Source organism: Mastigoproctus giganteus, chromosome 9, assembly GCF_048544385.1.
Source record: "Mastigoproctus giganteus isolate SK-2022 chromosome 9, ASM4854438v1, whole genome shotgun sequence".
Classification (NCBI taxonomy): Eukaryota; Metazoa; Arthropoda; class Arachnida; order Uropygi; family Thelyphonidae; genus Mastigoproctus; species Mastigoproctus giganteus.
Genome location: NC_143583.1, coordinates 134,383,141 through 134,408,778, shown reverse-complemented (window position 1 = coordinate 134,408,778; position 25,638 = coordinate 134,383,141). Strand labels below are relative to the sequence as shown.

The window sequence follows — 25,638 nt, the reverse complement described above, 5'->3', positions numbered from 1 at the left end:
AGGAAACTTTCCTGCGATTAGACAATATGTCCCCTAGTTTGCATTAGTGTCTCACAAAATATAGTTTCACACTGCCTTTGAAAATATTCGTTTTTAATTATATTCAATTTTTCTATATTGCTTTCTGACATTTCACTTAATTCCCTCAGAATTTAACAATATTAGTATAACCATATAATAGGAATGTTATTAGTATTGTGTAATAATTGATGGATTTTTGTATTTAATTATTAAATGTAAATAAAAAAAATAAAAAAATAAAAGACTAAGTATGAATGTAGATAACAAAAATTAAATTCTACTTTGAAAAATGCATAATTAATGGCAAGGAAATGGTCTTGCAGCCTACAATCTAACCTCTTAATTATATCCAAGCTGTCACCTTCAACTACCCATTTAGGTAACTTATTCCAGTGATTAACAACTTGCTGACTAAAAGAAAACTTCCTACAATACAGTCTATACCTCTTTCCTTGTAATTTCACTTTATATCTCCTATATCTAGATTCTTATCAAAACTAAAGAACTAAAATGGTCTTGGGCAGGACACATAGCTAGAAGACATGATGACAGATGGACTAAGAAAATAACAGAATGGTACCCAAGAGGAGCTAGAAGAAAACCTGGAAGACAAAGGCGGAGATGGATAGATGAAATTCATGAGTTTGTGGGTAGTAAATGGATGGCCAGTGCTCAAAACAGAAGGAACTGGAAAGTTGCTCGAGAGGCCTTCATCCTGCAGTGGATTGAAAATGGCTGATGATGATGATTATCTAGATTAGTGCATTTATAACTGTGAATAACTTGTGATACCATTATTAATATTAATGAAAATTAAAAACAACACATGTCCATAAACCCTTGAGGGAGCCTACTCATAACATTAGGCCATTTGGATAATTTCCCATTTATAACCATTCTGTCTTTTACCAGTTGACCATCCCTTTATCCACTGTACACCTTTTCCCCATTGCCACACTTCTCCAACTTATGCACATTCATATGGGATTGTGTCAAAAGCCTTTTTGAAATATTTGTAAATTATACCAAAGTTATTCTATGCAATGTCAATTTATTTATAACAGTGAAGTCATCCTACACTGCAACTTTAATGTTTATAGTGACAGAAGTCAAACTTACAAGTCTATAGTTGGTTAGATCACTCAGGTCTCTTTCTGGTCAAATTTTCTTATCTTAATTAAAAGTGAAATATTTGCAATTAAACACAATGCTTTACTAGAAACAGAGTTACAAAACTAGACAGCACAGATTTTTACCTGTATACTGTTAGAAACTGTTTATCCAGAACTACAAGATATGGATGTAAGTAAGCCACAGATATTATGTTATCTGCCCATGGTAAAGGAGGTCTTTCAGATATTCCTGTTGTTTTCACAAACATTCCAAGAGCACTTGGTCCGGCAAGAAGAAATTCTTCCTTTAAGAAATAATTTTAGACTATACGTTAATATCACTTAATATAATCTATCACTGAATGTAATAGTTATAATTACTGAAATGTAATATATATCTATATAGAGCAACATTACAAATACTTAATGAAGAATGAACAATAAGTATACTGAGAGAAATAAAGACATCTATTGGTACCTATCTAACATGAGCATAAGTGTGTGCTAAGATGTATTCTTTTCGCAGCTTACAAAATCATCATCATCATGTCTGGCTTAGGTAACTATCTATTGGGAGAACAACACACCAGTGGGTTGTCAAGTATCAAGCCCTGCAGCTACAGTAACCCACTCATCATCAGCCATTTTCAATCCACTACAGTATGAAGGTCTTTCCAGCAACTTTCCAGTTCCTTTTGTTTTGTGCAATAGCCATCCATCTATGCAATGTCAATTTATTTATAACAGTGAGGTCATCCTACACTGCAACCTTAATGTTTATAGTGACAGGTCAAACTTACAAGTCTATAGTTGGTTAGATCACTCAGGTCTCTTTCTGGTCAAATTTTTTTATCTTAATTAAACACAATGCTTTACCCACATTCACCCACAAACTCGTGAATTTCATCTGTCCATCTCCGTTGCTTTCTTCCAGGTTTTCTTCTAGCTCCACAGGATTTTACAAACATTGCATGTTACAGGATGTTACAAAAAGTGTTAAAAATGCTGTCCTTGAATCTGTACACAGCTTTGTAGTATTCTCTGCATTGAGTTGCAAATCCTCTCAGGCATTCCTGGGTCATTTCTGATTTACTGAAAGGCTCCTTCAACCCGACGCTGCAATTCCTCAACTGTGTTAATGTCAGAAGTGTACATCAAGCTTTTTACATGACACCAGATACAAAAATCCATAGGATTTAAGTCTGGTGATCTGGGAGGACACATTACAGGCCCACCTCTACCTATCCACCACTGACCATACCTTCTAGTTAGATAATCATCATCAGCCATTTTCAATCCACTGCAGGATGAAGGCCTCTCCAGCAACTTTCCAGTTCCTTCTGTTTTGTGCAATGGTCATCCATTTACTACCACAAACTCATGAATTTCACCTGTCCATCTCCATCACTGTCTTCCAGGTTTTCTTCTAGCTCCTCTTGGGTACAATTCTGTTATTTTCTTAGTCCATCTGTCATCATGTCTTTGAGCTATGTGTCCTGCTCAAGACCATTTTTGTTCTTTAGTTTTGATAAGAATGTCCTTTACTTGAGTTTGCTGCCTAATCCATGTGTTCCTCTTCTTATCTAACAGTCTGATTCCAAATATAATTCGTTCCATTGTTCGCTGTGTAGTTTTCAGCTTCTCTTCCATTCTTTTGGTGAGTACCCAAGTTTCACTTCCATAAGCCATGGTGGGGAGTACACATTGGTTCATTATTTTACATTTCAGACAAATTGGGATATTGCTCCTCAGTATATGACTATATAATACCTGAATGCTATTCATTCAAAATTTATTCTTCTCTTGACTTACAGCCATTTATCATTATTACAGCTAATGACTTGTCCCAGATAAGTATATGAATCAACCTTTTCAATTACTGTTCCTTCAATCATTATATCCCTTTCTGTGGCATACTTGTTCATCATTACTTTTGTTTTAGCCATATTCATCTTTAGTCCAAAATCCTTATTAACTTTGCATAATTGATTAAGATTTTCCTCTAATTCTTTGGGATCGTGGCTTATGGCCACAATGTCATCTGAAAATAGTAAATAGTTTAGGTTCTGTCCATTCACATTGACTCCTTTCTGCGCCCAATCTAATCTTCTGATAGCTTCCTCATGGACAGCAGTAAACAACTTCGGAGATATTATGTCTCCTTATCAAACTCCTTTCTCAATTTTAAATTTGCTACTGTCTCTGTCTAATCTAATAAAGGAGGTAGCGTTCTCATATATTTTCTTTAAAATCATATTCACCCCGGGGGCTCACATCTAGTGAGTATGGGCTTGGCAAACCCAGGGTCCTGAGCTGGATATCATCATTCTTCTCTTTCTTGGTGATTCCTTTCTACTTCTCTCTCTCTGTCTCTCTCTCTCTCAGGGGGGTAACTTGGGAGTTTTTTTTTTTTTTTTTTTTGGCTGGTGCAGCATAAGCCTCAGGCTTCCTTGTACCATATGGCCATTAATAATAATAATAATAATAATAATAATATATGGGGTATCTATGCCTTGTCTTTCCAGTGCCCGAAACATTGCCTTATGCTGTATGGAGTCAAATGCCTTTTCATAATCCACAAATGCCAGGCATAATGGTGTTTTATATTCATTCGCTTTCTCCATTAGCTGTGATATTACATGAAAGTGATCCACAGTTGAGAATCCTGTCCTAAAGCCAGCTTGCTCTTTTGGTTGATTCTCATCAAGTATTCTTTCTAATCTGTTAGTAATGACCTTTGTGAACAACTTGTAGATGTGGGATAACAAGCTAACTGGTCTATAATTTCCAATTTCTTATTTATCTCCTTTCTTATGCAGCAAAACTATGACTGCATTATTCCACTCCTTAGGCTGTTGTTATTTGGTTTTTAGGAGCATTAGCAACTAAGGCCATATTGCTCCTTGGATATGTGGTGGTCATTCCCTGACCTTTCCGCATCCTCCGAATTTGGTGGTCATGGGATCGAACCCCGGTCTAATCAAGAAGCATGTGCTACGCACTGCTGCTCCTACCCACCTGGCTATGGAAGTGCCAAACCGCTCCTTAGGCATCATACCTTTTCTAATGCATTTTGTGAAGAATCTTGCCAGTTTTTGTGTCCTGTCTCTTCCTCCCAATTTTAACAACTCTACAGTAACTTCATCTTCCCATGGGGCTTTGTGATTCTTCATTTTCTTCAATGCATGTTCTACCTCATCAGGAAGGTAACCCACTAGTCACCACTAAATTCATATGAATGACTAAAATATTTTCCTCTTGAACTTACAATATTTATCAGTTATATCTGATAATAATATAAGAGCAAACTTCACCTTCTTTCTGGCAAGTGATACAGCAAGTTGTGATAACACTTCCTAATTTACAAACAAGCTGTAGTTAATGTATGAATATCTTGATATTTCATTATTTTTAAATAACAAGATATCTACAATAAATAACAATAAATATCTTGTTATTTTTAAATAACAAGATACTGCTATCTGCAAGCAATGTTTGTGCCACCCTTGAGTTGTGCCTGACTGTTAGTGTTGTTATGTATGGTGAATCCCTTTTCCATCAGATTCATGGCACAGTCATGGGTGCACCTGTCAGCTCGGTCACAGCAAACATTACTATGGAGGAACTAGAGGATCACGCATTTGTGGGTCTGCCAGATCCTATATATAGCCTTTTGGTGTTGCTATGCCACTGGCTGCTACATTAGTGAATCTGGCAGAAGGCTTAAAGATTGAGTCGCCAGACACGAGAGAGCAATCCGTTCTGCAGATTTGTGACACTCAGCGATAATGGAGCACTTCTGGTCTACCCAACAGGACATTGAACCATGCTGCAATGTTAAAATTATCAATTGATCCCACCAGTACCATCATCGCGTCTGGTTGGAATCGCTTCACATCTCGTGTTGTCACATCCACCCCATCACTGAAGCAGCCATCCTCCTCAATGATAAACATTGGTGCCCACAGCATACCCCAAGCATTGCTGTTACAACCACAAGCCTCTACTTCCAACTGCTAATTGTTTCTGCACCTGTGGTATGCGTTTCACCTCACATGACCACCTTACTGGGCATTCTTTATATTTTTTTGTATCAATGCTTTTTGTAATAATGCTTTTCCCATTGAGGAAGGACAACCTCTGTCCGAAAGCTTTGGTGATTTGTTTACTTTATTTTTATCTTATTTTAACCTGTGTTTTATTAAAGAGGTTTTACCTAAAACCTATTTTATCTGTTTTTTTTCCTCAGCAAGCTAAATATATTATTATAATGAATAATCCTGAGAACAGAGGCCTATTTCAATTTGTACATACTGCTTTTGGCTAACACACCTATGGTGTTGTTATAAAGCTACAGAAAAGCTTCATCTTCTTAGCCTGAGGTAACCAGCATATTCGATTTGCTAACCAGTGCAAGACTCACCATGTCATTCCAAAGGGCTTTCTCTACATAACTCGATTTCACAATGAAATGCATGCAACGTGCCTGCTGGAACTTCAGTTTCACGACTCTAAATATCTGGACTGGCTGTCATCACCAGGACCTATGGGGAGCTTCCACCAGTAAAGCCGTCTTCATGCTCGAGCTCAGGAGCCTGGTCTCCCTCCATATATTCCAATGTGATCCGAAACTGTTGTAACCAAGCAGTCTGGGAATCTGACCATTATCGCTCTCGACAGTAAGTTAAACAAATTAGTTTGGGAGGCCTGTAACACAGGTCAACAGCAAAGAGCCCCTAGTGTGAGCTGTTCTCAGTTTGTACTAAACCTGAGTGATAAGCGCTTGTCTGATCAGCAGTTAGATTTGCTCACCCTAGAAATGAAGTTCGCCGTTCTCCCCAGCAGTCCCCGAGTCATGAAACTTGCTATGGGTGTTGAGGCATCGCTGACACATTGCCTGAAGAGACTGCGCAAATGCGATTCGCCTCAAAACTGCAGCAATCCTACAGCGTGCCCATCCGGTTAGCTCTAAACTTAACCAGCATCAAATCTCTGCCCTCAACTCATTGAGACGGGATGATTCCATTGTCATTTTACCAACAGATAAGGGATGTTGAATGGTCACTCTAAATTGTTCAGACTACAATATGAAAGCCCTATCTCTCCTATAGGACAGCTCCATCTACGAGCCTGTATCCGACTCTCCCGTGAAGATCCTAGAACAATGGGAGGCCAGGGTCAACAACTTGGTCTACAGTTGGTACAAGTCTGCAAGGCAAAATCTCTGGATTCTTATGCTGGTGATTACATGCCTTTGGATGCCAAATTCCACAGTTCTATGGCTTACCGAAAGTCCACAAACAAGGGGACACCTTGTTTGTCCCCTCATGACCCATGACCCATCGTCTCCTGTTGCAATTCCCCAATGTAAGAGTTGTCAAAGTTCATTGCAAACCTGCTTTTGCCCCTGGTAGGCAAGGCAGTTCACACGATTTCCAACAGCGGAGAGTTTCTAAACCTGGTTTCCGGTCTAACGATTTCAAAAGATCAGGTTATTGTCTCGTTCGATGTAGTATCACTCTTCACTTCAGTTCCTGTCCAACTGGTCATCACATGTGCCAAACAACTCCTGGACAACAACCAAACCCTGGACAGCAGAACTTCACTGTCTGCAAGCGATGTTTGCACAGCCCTCGAATTGTGCCTGACTGGTGTTGTTATGTATGGTGAACCCCTCAGATTCATGGCACAGCCATGGGTGCACCTGTCAGCTTGATCACAACAAACATCGCTATGGAGGAACTGCAGGATCATGCGTTTATGGGTCTGCTAGATCCTATAGCCTTTTGGTGTCGCTATGTCGACAAAGCGTTTGTCACCATTCCCCACGAGTCAGGAGACTAACCTTTGTATCACCTCAACTCTCTGTTGCCCTTTATTCAGTTCACCATTGAACGGGAGTCAGACAATGCTCTTCTCTATTTTTGGATATCCTTGTTCGGCATGAAGGCACGCATTTAAAGAACTCTGTCCATTGCAATGATGTGTGCTGGCCAATTCACCAACTACCAGTTTGCACACGCTCACAGTCAGCTTTTCGGTACCGCGCGAGCCCTATTAACCCATGCCTTGACCCACTCCAGTTCTGTGGATGAGAGGTGCGATGAGATTGTTAGGGTAAAAGCATACCTGGCTAAATGTAATTACCCTAGCATTGCCTTGGTTAGTTAGTTATTTGGTTTTTAGGAGCATTAGCAACTAAGGCCATATTGCTCCTGGATATGCAGTGGTCATTCCCTGACCTTTCCGCATCCTCCGTATTTGGTGGTGACGGGCTCGAACCCCGGTCTAATCAAGAAGCGTGTGCTACGCACTGCTGCTCCTTCCCACCTGGCTACGGAGGCGCATCATTGCCTTGGATAGGTGTGACTGCATAGCAAACCCTAGAGCCGCATGTAGCAATGGCCCTGACTGCCTTTATCCGCTACTACCCGAACTTGTCACAACAACTCTCTAATGCCTTACAGGCTTACGGGATAAAGCACTTGCAATTTCCAGGCAGGAAATTGGGATCCATCGTCTCGAGTGTAAAGACAACGATTCGCCTCCCCTCTTATGGAGCGGTTCAGTGTACCAAATTTCCTGCCGTGACTGCTATGTTAGCAAATCTGGCAGAAGGCTCAAAGATCGAGTTGCCGAACACGAGAGAGCAATCTGTTCTGCAGATTTGGAACACTCAGCGATCGCAGAGCACTTCTGGTCTATCCAGCATGACAATGACCCACGCCGCGACATTAAAATTATTGTTGTTGTTGTTGTTTGTTGGATTTATTGGTGCAAAGGCTACTAAGGCCATAATGCACCTATTTCAGTCTTATTTGGTACATGATTGTTATATTAAATAAAGGGATTCAGATCAGGTGATATTTGTTTATCAATTTCAGGAAGGTAAAAACATCATTAATATCTTGTCGGTCTCCGAGAATCTGTTGTAAGGTAAGTTTATTAGAAGAAGATAGATGCGAAGAGAAAGCTGTTTTTCGTTCTCTCAGATATAATGGGCATTCAATGAGCAAGTGGTTTACTGTGAGTTGAGTTTGACAGTTGCTGCATAGTGGAGGGTCATCCTGAGTGAGTAAATAACTATGAGTTAGGTGAGTATGTCCTATTCGAATTCTAGCAAGTACTACTTCTTCCTTTCTATTGCCTCTTAGGCTTGATAGCCACTTCTTGTGATCCTTTTTGATCTGAAAAAGCTTATTGTTTTTTTCTCCCTGCCAAATGGATAGCCATTTTTTTTTAACATTGGTATGTATGATGCATTTTAAATCTGTGTAAGGTATCTGCATGTCTGATTTTATGTGACTGGCGTTCTTGGCTGCAAGATCCGCTTGTTCATTTCCTCTGATTCCAGAGTGCCCAGGTATCCAACAGAAAATTAATTTTTGCCTGTTTGCAAGAAGCTGCATTAACTTGGTTTGAATTTGTTGTAGAAACGGATGACTGGATGGAAATTTACACTGAAGGGCAGATACAGCACTTAAGGAATCGGTGTAGATAATAGTTTGAGGATATAATGACTGTTTTACATTGTCTAGAGCCATCAAGATAGCATACAGTTCTGCGGTATAAACACTGTACTCCAAAGGAAGCTGCTGGGATATTGTAATGGTTGGTAGAACTGCAGCTGCTCCAACTTTACTATCTGTCTTGGAACCATCAGTGTAAATTTGGGTGAAACTAGAGAACTGAAAAGAGTGAGTTGCATGGATCTGCTGAAAACTGAAATTTGGAAGTGCATTCTTTCCCCATTGTTGGAAGTGTTGGTCAACATTGACCAAGGGTATTTGCCATGGTGGCATAGCCGTGCTAATATCTGGAGTTATGTCATTCATATTTAGTTCCCAGCACGTAGTTATGCTTTCTAATCTAATGCCACATGGTTTATTCTGCAAAGGTTTATTTTGGTACAAATTATGCCATTTTGGAGTGAATAAATACTGCTTTATTGGATGATGTGGGAAACTTTTGATTTTTGCTGCATAACTTAGTAACAGAGCTTGCCGACGAAGAAATAGGGGTGGTTCATGTGCTTCCGTATAGAGACTCTGAACTGGCGATGTACGAAAAGCTCCCAGTGCAATTCGGAGGGCATTGTGATGTACTGGGTCGAGCCATTTTAATACACTTTCTCTAGCTGAGGCATATGCAGGTGACCCGTAGTCTAGTTTGGATCTTATGAGCGACCGGTATAAGTGCAACAGCATGTACCGATCTGCACCCCATAACATAGCGGAAATTGCTCTGAGGAGATTCAGCTTCTTTAGACAGGTTGTACGAATGTGTTTAATATGCTCTAAGAAACTAAGTTTTCTATCCAGAATTAGTCCAAGAAAGCTAATACTCTGTTGAAAAGAAATTGGATGAAAATCAAGATGTAAATCGGGATCTGGATGTAAATTCCGTTTACGGCAAAAATGAATTGCTGTTGTTTTTTGTTTTGAAAGTCTGTATCCATTGTTTTTGGCCCACTGAACAAGCTTGTTAATTGTACCTTGAAGCTGCCTTTCAATGAAACGCATGTTTTGTGACTGGCTTGAGATTGCCAGATCGTCGGCATACAGATAAGTTTCAACTGTGTCGGGAATACATTTGGTAATGGAATTAATCCTGAGAGAAAAGAGCGTGGCACTAAGCACAGAACCTTGAGGGACCCCCTCTTCTTGCACAAATGTTTGTGAGAGGGCAGAGTGAAAACGTACCTGAAAGGTCCTATTGCTCAAAAAGTTCTGAATAAATTTTGGAAGATGACCACGAATACCGGATTCATAGAGATCGTGAAGAATTCCATACCGCCAGGTTGTATCAAAAGCTTTTTCGATGTCAAGACATATCATCACTAGGTGTTCGTTCCTGAGAAATGCATTTCGGATGTTTCCTTCAGCTTTGACCATAAGATCAAGTGTTGATCTAGTTCTTCGAAATCCATATTGATTTTGACTTAGAATGCATTCAGTCTCTAGGAACCATGTCAATCTGGCATTAATTATTTTTTCTAATGCTTTTCCTATACAACTAGTTAATGCTATCGGTCGGTAATTTGCTGGATCTGAATGGTCCTTTCCTGGTTTTGGGAATGCTAATACAGTAGAATGACGCCAACTGGTAGGGTAGTAGTCTTCGCCAAAGATTCTATTATACAGTTTTAGCAGAGCTGAAAGGGATTCTTCACTCAAGTGATATATCATGGCATAGTACACTCCATCTGGGCCAGCAGCACTATTTTTAGATGTTGCGAGTGCGCAACGTAACTCTGCCATGGTAAGGGGTACATTATATGGATGCTGTCGTGAAGTACTGAAATTGAGATTATATCTTTCTGCCTGTATTTTATGTGCCTGGAAACTTGGCTCAAATGCGGTTACGGAGGAGATTTTTTCAAAGGTTTCGCCTAATGTATTAGATATATCGAGAGGACTGCAGATTTCTTTGCCTTTTAGATATATTATCGGAGTGGTTATAGGTGGATATTTTCCATTAATTCTTCGAACTTTAGTCCAAACAGTTCTGATATTTGTGGTCCTGTTTATAGAGGAGGCATATTTAGACCATGCTTCTTTTTTGCTTATTCGTTGTATGTGACGAGATCTAGCTCTAGCTTTCTTGAACTGTATGAGATTAGCTGTGGTCGGGTATTTACGAAATAAGTTCCAGTATCTATTCTTCTCTTTTTTTGCATTGCTACAAGCTTCATTCCACCATATTTTTGGGTGGGAGCGAGTTTTCATGGATGATCTGGGTATACTGGTTTCTGCAGCTGCTATCATTTGCTGAGTTATGTAAGTTACGGCAGAGTCAATGGTGAGAGTCTCAATAGTCTGAATATCTAGATGTGCCAGCTCTTGATATTTCTTCCAGTTAGCTTTGTCAAATTTCCAAACAGTTTTTATCTCAGTTTGAGGAGGAGAGTTAGTCGATAGTGTGCATATTACTGGAAAGTGGTCACTATTTCGCAGGTTATCAGTGACCGTCCAATCAATAAGAGGAAGGAGGTTTGGCGAGCATATTGAAAGATCAATTGCTGAAGTTGACCTTGAGGAAAGATGCACATACGTGTGAGTCCCATTGTTTAATAATGTTAAGTTGTGCCTTTCAAGAAATTTTTCAATTAACTGACCTCTCTTATCAAGGTGCGAGGAACCCCATACGGGGTGATGCCCATTCCAGTCACCTAAGATACAGAAAGGTGGTGGCAGCTGAGTAACTAAATCATTCAAATCTGCTAGGGAGTATGAATAGTTTGGCGAAAGGTATATGGAAACAACTGTTACCGCTATCTTAACCATAACTCTTGCGGCAATTGCTTCTAAAGTTGTTCGCAGTGGGACTGGTCTGAAAGGAGTTCTGGAGTTTACTAGCAATGCTACACCTCCATGTGCTGTATTAGAGTTGTTCCTATCCTTTCTTAGCATTATATGGTGTTTTATGCTCATAGTTATTTTAGGGGTCAGGTTTGTTTCCTGTAGACAAAGAACAGCAGGCTTATATTCGGTAATTAAGTCATAAACATCGTCTAAGTTAGCTCTGAGTCCGCGACAATTCCATTGAATGATTCTGTGCATTATTGAGGATTATCGGGTGTGTCTGCTTGCTTACGGGATGTGGTCTGTTTGCGCCTGTCTAGTCTTTTTTCCCTTTTTGGGAAATTTGGTCTAGTGACGTCCATGTCTTCCTCTTCCGCATGAAGTTCAAGTAGTGGTTCATCTCGGTGTGAATTTCTATCTATGTCCATGGTATCAGTACTGGTTTTTTGATTATTTATTTCAGAGCTTGTTTGATTAACTGGCTGTTTTACAGGATTTTTATCTGGCGGTATTGTCAATGGTGTGTTTACCGAATGAGTTGATTGCTGTTGGGTAGGCTGTTCTTTTAGTGTAGAGAGGACTGACTTGGCCCAATCAGAAATTGAGATACTTGGCGGAACTGAACAATCTGTTTGTACTGTTATGGATCGTTGCTTTTTTACAACTGAAGAATAAGATGGCAATTTATTTGAAATTAAGCAATGTCTTTTTGCTTCTTGGTATGGCACCTTGTGTTCCACTTTGTACTTTTGTATATTCTTTTCAGTCTGCCACTGGATGCACTCCTTTGAAAATGCTGAATGATTCCCCTTACAGTTTGGGCAGCTTTGTATTTCAGTGGGGCAGTCTGTGTGAACATGCTCTTTTGAACCACAGGAGGCACAGGTGGTTACACCCCTGCAGACTGCTTGTGAGTGTCCAAATTTTTGGCATTTAAAACACCGGACTGGGTTTGGAATATAAGGTCGAATTTTGCACCTTAAATATCCAGCTTTAACAGTTGTTGGTAAAATTGGTGTTTTAAATGTAAGAATGACCGTTCGGGTAGGAGTAAGAACCCCATCTTTCTTAATGACTATCCTTTTGGCATTTATTACATTTTGATCGCCTAATTCCTGAACGATTTCCTCTTCAGATACGTTAAGGAGATCCCACTCGGCTATTACCCCTTTAGAGGAGTTTAAGGTGGCATGCGGGGTAACCTTTGTGGGAATTCCACCAAAAGTCGATATTTTTAATAGTTTTTCCGAGTGTTTATTCTCGTTCATCTCCACTAGAAGGTCTCCGGATTTTAATCTTCTAACCATTTTTGGTGGGCCCGCCACATTCTCAAGACATTTCTGTATTAAGAATGGGGAGAGCTTACTCAAAGGATTGTCAGTCAAAGAATGCAGTATCAAAAAAAGAGGAGCAGGGCTTTCTGTTCCTTCTTTTTTCTGCCGTTTTGCATTTCCTGCATTTAAATCTTCTCTGTTTGAGAGATCTGGATCATGAGATCCATAAGTGGCATGTCTATTTATGTCCATCTTTGCTCCTTTTTGCCCTGGGAGAGTGTTTTTCTTCTCCCAGGTTTCCAGCCCCGCCACGTGGAGGCAGGAGCGGTGCCACCAGTGACCAAGCGGTTTATAGGTTTAGTTAGGTTAGTAAGGATTATATATATATACACAAGGAAAGAAAGGTGTATTTCCTTTCTGGATTCTACTTCAAAACTTTTAAGTAAAGAATCACTTAAGAAAAACAAGGAGAGTAGTGACACTGGAAAATAAATATAACTAATCCGCTGTGAAAGAACGCTATGTATCGCACAAAATATCGCTTGGGCACTATCGCTTGGCACTCGGGGCCATTAAAATTATTGACCAATCCCACCAGCACCATCGTCGCACCTGGTTGGAATCACTTTTTATCTTGTGTTGTCGCAATTACTTTAACCAGAACAAAGGAGGTCGCATCCACCCCATGATTGAAGCAGCCATCCTCCTGAATGATAAACATTGGTGCCAACAGCATACCCCAAGCATTGCTGTTACAACTACAAGCCTTTACTTCCAACTGCTAATTGTTTCTGCACCTGTAGCACGTGTTTCATCTCGCATGACCGCCATGACCAGACAATCTTTATATTTTTTGTATTAACGCTTTTTTGTAATAAAGCTTTTCCTACTGAGGAAGGACAACCTCTGTCCGAAAGCTTTGTTTCCTTTATTTTTATCTTATTTTAACCTATGCTTTATTAAAGAGATTTTGCCTAAAGCCTATGTTATCTGTTTTTTTTCTCAGAAAGCTAAATATATTTTTATAATGAATAATCCTGAGAAGAAAGACCTATTTAAATCAGGTGAAATGTTTTCTGCTTCTTGTTGAATTTTTTAATTCGTTCATCATTCTAAAAACACTTGTATGGTTTAAACCAAACTCTTGTGAACACCGTCTTGTTGATTTTCTTGGGGTGCACAAGACTGCATTTCTTGCATCTTCAACGTTTTCATTACTACTTGATTACCTCTTCCTGCCACATGCTAAGTTATTGTTATTCTGAATGGTTCCATGCTCCTCAAATATATCCCCCCAAACGAGTAATTGTTAAACATGTGGGTGCTTTTGTTCCATATCGTGATTTCCAAGCACACTGAACTTCAGTGACATTTTCATATTTCCAATACCATTTTATAATTGCCTTTTTTCTTCAAAACTTAATTGGGTACTCTCCATTATTTTAGAGGTATCTATAAAATAAAATTAAAATTAAATTAGTGTAAAAAAATTGTCTATTTTTAAGCTGCAAAATGAGTTTAAGAAAATTAAATTGGTGCATATTGTTCATTAAATATAAATTTTTAAAGTGTCAATACATAATTTTAAAACATCCTATATGCTATATCATACATTAAAATGTTACATTCAAAGCAATCAATAAATTTAAAAGATATTTGAACAAGTTAATATTTATTTTCAGTAATTAAAAATATTTGAAATTACAATAAATTTAATGTACTGTTGAATCAATTGTATATTTTGTGTAATAGTACAAATTCAGTATTTAATTAAAAATTGTTACTTTTTAACTGTGTGGCATTATTTCTTTGTTGTGCATAATAATAATTTTTAATGATTTTCTCTTTAAAATTTAATGCTTTATGTTCAAATTCAATGTTTAATATTTAAATTAAGGCTATGGCCACTGTTGTTGTTGTTGTTGTTATTTGGTTTTTAGGAGCATTAGCAACTAAGGCCATATTGCTCCAGGGATATGCGGTGGTCATTCCCTGACCTTTCCGCATCCTCCGTATTTGGTGGGCATGGGCTCGAACCCCGGTCTAATCAAGAAGCATGTGCTACGCACTGCTGCTCCTCCCCACCTGGCTACGGAGGCGCCTTATGGCCACTCAGAAATCACAGTGGCTAAAGCATAACTCATCTAGCACATACTGCGCCTAAGAGTACATTAATTTTGCCACTGTCTACACTGTCTTCTAAATTATCAGAATTGGCATGGCGCGAATTGACCTTCACACTTTTTCCTTATGAAACACTCTATTCATGTTCTCAAGCTCTACTGTCGTGTTACTGTTTTATTTTAGAACTGCTGGTTCAGTTTTGTCACTGTTGAAGGATATTCTCTTGGAACATTTTTTAACAGTCTGATGATTCAGCGATGGCCTTTATCCTGTATCTGTGGGTGTTTTCCCAAAGCAATAACCATTCAGTTCTCCTTTTTTTCTATACCACTTGCTCTTTTTTCACTAAGAAATATGGTCCACTTGATATTGGTGGTCTGACTGTTGATGATCCTGCTCAGATAGCCAAAAAACTGAATGTGTATTTTGCATCTACCTTCACACATGAGAAATTCTGTAAGGAAGAGGAGAACACAAGTTTACTAAACTCTAACAGGGAGCTAAACAATTCTGTAATAACGGAGAATAAAGTGGAGGAGAAATTGTTGAAGTTAAACATAAAAAAAAAGGCACCTTGGGTGGATGGAATCTATCCAGTTATAGTGAAGGAGGCAGTGAGGGAAGAAGCAAACCCTTAGCCAAATTATGAGAGCATCCTTATATTCAGGGGAGGTCCCCATGGACTAGAGATCTGCAAATGTATCCCCAAATCACAAAGGATTAATGAGCTATGACACAATTTTGTAATGGAGCAACGAAAGATATCAAATTATGATTTAAACAGGGAAACCTTCAACAGAAAAATATGAAATGTTAAAAACTGTTAATGGTGACGAAACATCAAGTTATATCAGTGTGTTTGAATGGCATAAGCAGTTGAAAGACAGACGTGAGGATGTTAAAGATGATCCAAGAACTGGGCATCCGTCATCCTCTCAAAATGAGGATATGGTTGCAAAAGGTTTTAGGAGAAATTAGCATTAACATATGCTGCAAGAAAGAAAGCTTACAGAGAATCAGCCAAAAAAAAAAAAAACTTCTCATTTCACCGATCCATTTCCTCCAATAGTTTGTCTAGTTCTTCCTTGAATTTATTTAAGCTATCAATTTCCACAACAGATGGAAGTTTGTTTTTAAGTCTCCAGATGCTGCAATTTTCAAAACTGAAGCTTTTCTTGGTGAGAGCCTTATTGTTCCCCTCAATGATCTCATTGCCCTTCTCTGCATTCATTCCAGCAGTTCAAAATTCTTCCTAAAATAAGGCCTCCAGGCCTGTATGCAGTAATCAATATGTGGCCTGACCACTGACTTATAAAATAGGTTAATCACCTCCTTATCTCTGGCTAGCAAAATTCCTGTATACTTGTTTGTTTGTTATTTGGTTTTTAGGAGCATTAGCAACTAAGGCCATATTGCTCCGGGATATGCGGTGCTCATTCCCTGACCTTTCCGCATCCTCCGTATTTGGTGGTGACGGGCTCGAACCCCGGTCTAATCAAGAAACGTGTGCTATGCACTGCTGCTCTTTCCCACCTGGCTACGGAGTCGCCATTCCTGTATACCATTGTCAAAATCCCATGCACTGTCCTGGTACCTGTCTGCACTGCTCAGAGAATTTCATATCTGACTGCACAATTACCCCAGGTCTTTTTCATTTTCCACTACCCTAAGTGTAATATCACATAGTTAGTAGGTTACTCTGAGGTTGCTGTTAACCATATATACAGTATTTAGCATTAGCATTAGTAGAGGCATATGATGAAAGAAAGCAAGCTTATGCAATATCAGCCAAAAAAAAAAAAAACACGCTCCCATTTCACCCCTCCGTTCATTCCAAGTACCTGTCCAGCTCAGTCTTAAATTTATTTAGGCTATCAACTTCCACAACAAAGGATGGAAGTCTGTTCCACCAACCAACCATCCGCTGGCTAAAGAAAAACTTCCACACATCTATCCTATATCTGTCTTTTCTCAATTTAAATTTATACCCTCTCAAATGATTATTCTGAGCAAGAGGAAGAATTCCATCAGCATTGAGCATGCTCAAACCATTCAAGGCTTTATACACACACCTCAATCAGATCACCTTGCAGGTGCCTAGTCTCCAGACACTGTAATTTGCAAAATTTTGCCAGATCAACCCTTTGTTCCCTTCATTAATCTTGTTGCCCTTTTCTGTACTCGTTCCAACAGCTCTACATCCTTCTTAAGATGAGGCCTCCAGACCATTAACACCTTGAGTATAAAGTACTCAAGGTGTGGCCTGACCATTGCCTTATATAAGGGGATAATCATCTCCTTATCCCTGCTAGAAAAATTCCTGTATATCATTGACAAGACACTATGAGCTACTCTTGCAGACCGTCTACACTGCTCAGAAAACTTCATATCTGACTGCACAATTACCCCCAGGTCTTTTTCGTTCTCTACCACTGTCAGTGTAGTACCACAGAGTTGATATGTCACTCTGGGGTTGGTGCTTCCCATATGTAATACTTTACATTTGTCAATGTTAAACTTCATTTGCCACCTCTCAGCCCATCTGCTCAACTTTTCTAGATCCTGTTGCAGCAGCGTACTGTCATTAGTTGCAGTAGCATACTGTCATTAGTTGCAGTAGTATACTGTCATTAAACATTCTGCCACCCTTTGTATCATCTGCAACTTGGATATTAAACCTGATATGCCTTCATCAATATCATTGATAAATACAGAAAACAACAATGGGCTTAACATCAAATCTTGGGGTACTCACTAATAACATTAGTCCATGAAGAGCAGTGTCCACTGATTACCACTCTCTGACTTTTCCCACTAAACCATCCCTTTATCCATAGCAGCAACTTTCCCTTAATGCCATACTGCTCCAATTTGTATAGGTCCTTGAGGTTGTCACAGACATTCTCTCAGATATGCCAGACAAGCTGTACTTGCTACTTGGGAGTCTAAAACGCTGATGGAACTGATATTCGGGTGACACTCAAGTCAAGTGGACCCAATTTCGGTGAATAATCATACAGCCAATATGCTTGATCTTTTTCTCACAAACAACCCATCTAAGTACACGGTCGAAGTGAGAGGTCCTTTAGGCAATTCAGATCACAACTTGGTGATTGTCTCTTCTCCAATGGAACCTTTATCTCATGGCTATTCCCAACCTCATGTTGTTTGGCATTACAAGAATGCAAAATGGGATGACCTGCGAGATTTCTTTTCTTCTTTTCCTTGGTTGTATTATTGTTTCAAAACTTCTGATGTCAACGTTTGCTCAGATCGTGTCAGTGAAATTATTCTTGCAGGAATGGAATCCTTTATCCCACACTCCACTTTAAAATCTCGTCCTTTATCTAAACCTTGGTTTTCCAATAAATGTGCTAAGGCTATTCAAGAGAAGAATGTTGCATATCGTAATTGGCTTGTTTCTAATTCTTCAGTTTCATTTTCTGCCTACGCCAAAGCTTGCAACAATTGTAAAGCAGTTATTAATCAGTCCAAACTAGAGTTTGAACAGGCTAAGAGTAGAAACCTTGCTTCTTGCCCTAATGGTAGCCGAGCATTCTGGTCTCTTGCCAAAGCTATTGGCCACAACTTTGACCCATCTCTGCTCCCACCTCTGTCCAAACCAGATGGTTCTGTTGTCACTTCAGCCAAGGATAAAGCTGACCTGCTAGCATCCCATTTTTCTTTCAACTCATGCATTAACGATCTTGGAAAAACACCTCCCACTATTCCCAACACGCTCCATTCAATGCCTCCTGTGGTCTTCCGTCAAAAGGATGCCAGAAGGATTTTGACGAATCTTGATGCTAAGAAAGCTCCAGGTCCCGATGGTATTTCTCCACTTGTTCTCAAAACCCGTGCTCCTGAACTTACTCCTATTCTTTGCCGCCTTTTTTCACTTTCTTATTCCAAAGGTGTTTTTCCTTCTGCTTGGAAATTTGCTCATATCCAGCCAGTTCCTAAAAAGGGTGACAAATCCCTCCCATCCAATTATCGTCCCATTGCAATTACTTCTGTTCTTTCTAAAGTAATGGAGAAATCAATTAACCGCCAACTCTTAAAATACTTAGAAACCTTCCGTCTGATCAACGATCGCCAGTATGGATTCCGTCAGCGTTGATCCACTGGTGATATTCTGGCTTATGTTACCCATTTATGGACTAATTCAATGGAAAGGTTCAGTGAAACACAAGTAGTTGCTCTTGACATCTCAAAGGCTTTTGATCTGGTTTGGCATAAAGGTCTTCTAAACAAGCTTCCATCTTATGGTTTGCCAACTGTTTTTAGTAATTGGTTTTCCAGTTTTCCCTCTGATTGCTCACTGAGGGTGATGGTAGATGGCTCTCTGTCTTCTAACTTCTCCACTAATGCCGGTGTCCCCCAAGGTTCAGTTCTTTTCCCCACTCTTTTCCTCTTGTATATTAATGACCTTCTTCCATTAACTGGAAATCCTATGCATAGTTTTGCCGATGATAGCACATTGCATTCCACTTTCCATTTTGAGAAACCTTGTCCTGCTCAATCAGCTTCAACTTCTCGAAAATCTGCTACCAATTCCTTAAATGCCAATCTTCAGGTATTTCTCCAGTGGGGCAAAGACAACTTAGTTGATTTCAACCATTCTAAAACTCAGTCTTGTCTTATATCTCGCAAAAAGGATTCTTCTGCTCCTATGCTTATCTTTAGTGACACTCCGATTTCTAGGCAAAATGATATATCTCTTTTGGGGATTACCCTGACTTCTAATCTCTCTTGGCACAAGCACATTACAAATATTGCTTCCTCTGCATCTAAAAAACTTGGTTTTCTCTTTCGCTCTCGGCGTTACTTTTTTTCCAAACAGCTGCTCACTCTGTATAAATCGCAAATCCACCCTGCCATGGAATATTGTTCCCACATCTGGGGTGGCGCCCCCAAAACCTCTCTCGGGCTTCTCGATTCCATTCAGAACAGTGCAGTTAGGTTAATTAATGATTCATCTCTAACAGAGTCTCTCCACTCGCTTTCTAATAGACGTACTGTTTCTGCTGCATGCCTCTTCTACAGATACTTCCATGGGCACTGTTCTTCTGAATTGGCTTCTATAATTCCCGCTCTCTCTTTCAAAACAGTCCGAACACGTGCCACCACCAGCCAACATCCATTTACTGTCCAACTTCAAACCCACAGAACCAACTTTTCATCTTCCTCATTTATTCATTCAACTGCCGTTTTCTGGAACAACCTTCCTTCATATGTATTTCCTGAAAATTACAATCTACAGAAGTTTAAGTCCAATGTCAACAAATATCTTCTTTTGTCTTCTCAACCTCCAACCCACGCATGGTACTAAGTACTATAGATTCTAATACCTCTCGTGTTTGGGGTTCACATAAAAAAAAAAAAAAAAAAAAATTGTATAGCAGTCTTATGTTCAACAGTATCAAAAGCTTGCCTGTAATCCTAGTATATGGCATCAAAATTATTTTTTTGCATCCAGTTCCTTTGTGACCCCATCGTAGTTTGTAATCAAATTGGTCAGACAAGGTTTTTCCTTAACAAACCCATGCTGTGTCTGAAGTATAACTGTAGTTTGTTGTTTGTTTGTTCTTTGATTTTTAGGAGCATTAGCAACTAAGGCCATATTGCTCCGTGAATATGCGGTGGTCATTCCCTGACCTTTCCGCATCCTCCGTATTTGGTGGTGACAGGCTCAAACCCCGGTCTAATCAAGAAGTGTGTTCTACACACTGCTGCTCCTTCCCACCTGGCTACGGAGGCACCTATAACTGTAGTCTTGTCTAGATGAGCCTGTGTTACAAACTGTGGCAAGAGATGATCATTTGGCCCTCGGAATGATGGCTGATGAGTTGGATATGAATAAGTAGAAAAATCATCAAATTCTGCATGAAAATATATGGAAAAGAAAGGTCTGTGCAAAATCTGTGCTGCATAACCTCACTGATTAGCAGAAGCAATGAAGAGCACCATCATGCAAAGACTTCATTGAGACTTGTCAAGACAATCCTAATTTCTTCTCGACTGTATTATCACTGGAGATGAGTGCTGGGTCTTTCAGTATGACCCAGAGATGAAGTACCAGAACATGCAATGGACTTCAAAACCATCATCAAGGCACAAAAAGTTTCATTTATTAAAGTCCAGGATCAATATGATGCTGATTATGTTTTTTGATTAATAGGATGTGATTCACAAAGAATTTGCACCTGAAGGGGAGAGAGAGTCAATGCTGTGTTCTACATACAGGTGCTTCAAAGACTATTGAAGCCATTTCCTGAGTGAGGCCACAATTTCAAGAGAAAGTAGCTGGTTCTAGTTGCACAACAATTCCACCAACCATTCCACATTTATTGTGAAAGCATTTCTGATGAAACAAGGAATTGTACAGATTAACAATCCATTCTACCACCACCAGCAGATTTCCTCCTCTTCCCCAAGGTGGAAAGTATACTCAAAGAAAATTCAGGATGTCAAGAACATAAAGAAAAATTTATGGCTAAACTGAACTGAATAACATATTTTTGGACACCATCACCGATTCTTTTCAGAAACTTTTAGAATAGTGTAATAAGTGCATTCAATTAGATGGTAATTATTTTGAATAAAAATAAGATTATTTCTGAGCTCCTTCACTTTGTGTTCATTTTATTGCACTACTCCAGGAACTTCATTGACACATCATACATGAAAAATGACATTCAGGTGAAGGTTGAAAATATACCATAAGAACTTTAAAACTTCATTTATATATAGGTATATTTAAAAATTAAAACAATACAATGTGATTGTCAAAATTTTCACAATATATTTTTTTTATAATTTATTAACACACATCCTAAGTATAATTTGGATTTACCTCCTAAGTATGTATATCTATATGTAGTATATAAAAGATGTAATTAAAACAAAAGTATATTCAAATTATTTTTATTTTAATAATTTAATACATTAATTTTATAAAATTATTTTTTAAACATAACTATCATATACTTACATTTGTGAATCAACAGTATATACAATGAAGCACATATATTTTATATAAAATGCATTGTGCCTTTAACATTGGCATCTAATACAATTCACGTATGACAGGTGCTATATATTTATTATTAGAGACAAAAATTAAAATAAAGACAGTTGATAAAGGTTAAAATTATGTTCTTAAAAAACATTTATTATAAGCATTGTTTTTATATATAGGGTGTCTCAAAAATACATGGCATAACTTCAGGAATGAGTTCCTCACATGTAGACAATAAAAATATTTTATATCAACATAGTTCCGGAAATGCTTGGTGCCCGAGTTATTAACCAGAATGTCTTGTACGCCTGCCCTTCTGTACTTCTGTACACCTGCTCTGTGAGTTTGTTTGGAAGTACATGGGGCCCAAATGTTGAGGCTGAACCGCTGTTAGTGATGTGATGGAAGAATTGTATGTGGGTTTTCCTCAGCCCATACATGCTGATTGTGAAAGTTTTGGATTCTGTCTCATGTGAACTGTGCTTCATCTGTGAATATCACTAAGGCAGGAAAGTGAGGAGTTGTACCACACTGCTGCAAGAACCACTGGGAGAACATTACTTGTGCAGGGTAATCTGCTGGTAACAAGGCCTGTACCTGTTGCAAGATGGTAAGGATACAGTTGGTGTTCTCGCAACACTTTCCAAATAGTCAAACAGTGAACAGCCAGTTGCATTGCTATTCTGTGTATGCTGATTTCAGGAGTGGCATGCACAACATCCAAAATCTCCTCCTCTACTTCAGGAGTCATAGATCTTGGTCTTCCTCTGTCGGCAGCACGAGGTGTAAAGGTCCCATGTTCACAAAGGCAGCGATGGATACCTTCAAATGTTTTACTGTTTGGATATCTTTGTTCTGGGAACCTTTCGTGGTACAAACGACGAGCCTCCAGAGCATTGTCATCCACCAAACCATACATAAAGTGCATATCCACTTGCTTCTGATTTGAGCACATGGTCGGAATGGAAAACCACCAGATTCTGTCAGTACCTTGTGATGCAGGAGATAAGACATTTTGGTTAATAACTCAGGAACCAAGCATTTTCGGAACTATGTTGATATAAAATATTATTGTCTACATATGAGGAACTCATTCCTGAAGTTATGCTGTGTATTTTTGAGACACCCTGTATACCTATATATAATATAATTAATATGAAAGTAAATTGAAATTGTATTAATGAGATCAATTGTGAGCATGGGTGTAAATGCATATATATATATATATATATATATATATATATGAAATGAGACATGATACAGCAAGGGAGGATGTCTTTGGGTGTGTTCAATGCAAAGAGTGCAAGAATATTAGGCATCAATTTAGCATTCTGATGGGCGTTTATGAGAGCTTGAAGAACAGGGTGGATATCCTCAAAGGAATTGAGTTGGAGGCCATCAAACTCTCAGCTATCCACCTCATTGCCAGAGCTTGCACTGCACATCAAGCAATACAGCAGCAACCCTGCAAAGTGGAATGTGTTGGTCCCACAGGAAGTAACTATTGTTACAGAAACAGGAAATAGTGTGCAAAAAAGAAAGGTGGAATAGGATCAGGTATGTCCACAAACAGGGCAAAAGTTTATGATGTTCTAGAGCAGATATCCTCTTTTAAGGGCACAGAAGGTGATACTGTTTTTACATAGTGGCAACTAATACATTGGCACTAATGACATTAAGAACAGAAGATATGAGAACTTATTTAACAAATAGATGGCAATGTTGAGAAAAATATATGAGTTAGGGATAAATTTAAAAGCGTCTACAATTCTGCCCAGACGCAATAGCAAGAAGTACACGATTTCCCTATCCTATGCCATATGCTTAATATTTTACAGTGTAACTACCTTTTCTTTTATATGTGAATAAATTTATTATCAAAAACATACCCCCCACTTTACAATTGGTTCACTTTACGATGGACTCTCCATAATAAAATACCATTCACTATACGACATATAGTAAATGCTGGTCATTGTGACCACATTTGTGAATTGAATTTTAATTCTATTAAGTGAAAATAGGACTATTATCCACGGGCTATAAAAGTAAAGATTGCAAATTTACACTTTATTACATTATCAATCAACAAAATTAAATGAGACGTGAAAATCAGAAGAATATTTTCCACAGGTTAGCGAAATAAAAATAAATTTATGTTCACGTACATAACTTAATTAATACATACATACTAACTAGTTGATATTTCTGTTTACTGACATTTTTTGGGGGAGGGGGTTGTAAAATTAAAAACAATAAAAAAGTTAAGCAATCAATAACAAAGAATGTGGCGCACACAAACTAACACGATACACACAAGTGAGATAAGGAGTAACAAGCTTACGAAGCTTAAAAAATAAAAATGAAGAGAAGATTCTGAAAATTTATTTATGTTTTTTATATGATTGAAAATTTCATGGAAGGGGAAGCACATTTCACCATAATAACATAAAAACCCACAGAATTCCAGCTATTGGTTTATTGTAAATGCAATAAGATTGAGTTTACTACAAGTTTATAATAGATTACACTAATGGAAAAGCCAAATAAACCAGAAACTATAAATTGTTTTTGTTTTATAGTAGTGACCTCCAGAAATGTGCTTTAGAAAAATATCACAAAGGTGTTCAAAATTGATTCTTATAATCGAACATATGATAACAAAGAAAGTGTAATGCATTTTAATGATTTGAATTGGTTTTATGAAATTAAAGTGGCTGATTCCACTAACTAGTGATCATGTTAACCAATGGCTACTTATCTCTCTTTATAATGGGATGGGCTTACGACACTCTCCTGAATGTGTACAACTGAATGTGTTGGCTGTGTGTTTTGTTTCTGCATCCTTTAGTTGAAGTGACTGTTTGTTTTGTGCTTTAATCGATATATTAGTTTTAATCAATTTTTTTAATCAATATGTACAATTTCCATTATAAAAGTCACCTTTTAGGGAGATAAATAGCTTAGTTACAGAATGAAAATTTCAACTTCCGAGGGCTTGGAACGAATTACCCAAAAACAATGTGTTACTGGGTTCACATTATGATATTTTCACAATACAACATTATCTCCGAAACAGATTAATATCGTAAAGTGAGGATCCACTTTACTTTTTTTTTAAAACTCAAATATTAATTATATCCAATATATCAATATACTGTACAAGCAAATTATTTTGAAGTTTTCAGTACACTAAATCTATAATCACAACTGAAATAAGATATGACTGCTTTTCGATGGGACAAACTGAATAAGGTTCAAAATGGAAATATTTCATGAAAACTAGACAAATAAGTACATACTTTTGTTATTCTTTTAACCAAAGGATGTGTTGAGCCACTATCATAAGGACAAAGTTCTTGCAAATTTCCATTTTCTGTATTAACAATAAGATATCTAGTGACTGTGGCAATACATGCAAAAGGACCATCAACTGACTGTAAAAAAAAATAATAATAAAATAACTGAATACTTTTTTTTGTAATGTAATATTAAGAAGTACAGTTTTAAAGTGCTGCCTATTAGTATTTAATTAAAAAGGAAATTATTTTTATAGAAGTAGGATTCTTAAAGAATTCGTGTTAGAAATAGGAGTGCTTGGATCATTCCTATTTCTAACTTTGTTAAATGGCATTGATGGCAGAATATAAGATGTCAATATTTGCAGATGATATAAAATTTGGGAGTGTTTTCAATGACCATCAAGCAGTCCCATTTTAAAATGACTTAGATAAGTTTCAGGGATGGTCAGAAAGCAATAGCAACTATGCATCAATGCTAAG

The 25,638-nt window shown here is 38.2% G+C and overlaps 1 protein-coding gene across 4 annotated transcripts in view; it reads right to left on the bottom strand.

The window, feature by feature from the left end:
* LOC150080753 (transforming growth factor-beta receptor-associated protein 1-like) overlaps positions 1 to 25,638 on the bottom strand; it is a 272,526-nt gene that overhangs the window by 149,587 nt on the left and 97,301 nt on the right. For all 4 annotated transcript variants that reach the window (XM_090382037.1, XM_090382036.1, XM_090382038.1 and 1 more), the window contains exons 7-8: positions 25,159 to 25,293; positions 1,278 to 1,438 (exon numbers count right to left, since the gene is read on the bottom strand). In XM_090382037.1, coding sequence (XP_090238163.1) covers positions 1,278 to 1,438; positions 25,159 to 25,293 — 296 coding nt within the window. The remainder of the gene's footprint in view (positions 1 to 1,277; positions 1,439 to 25,158; positions 25,294 to 25,638) is intronic.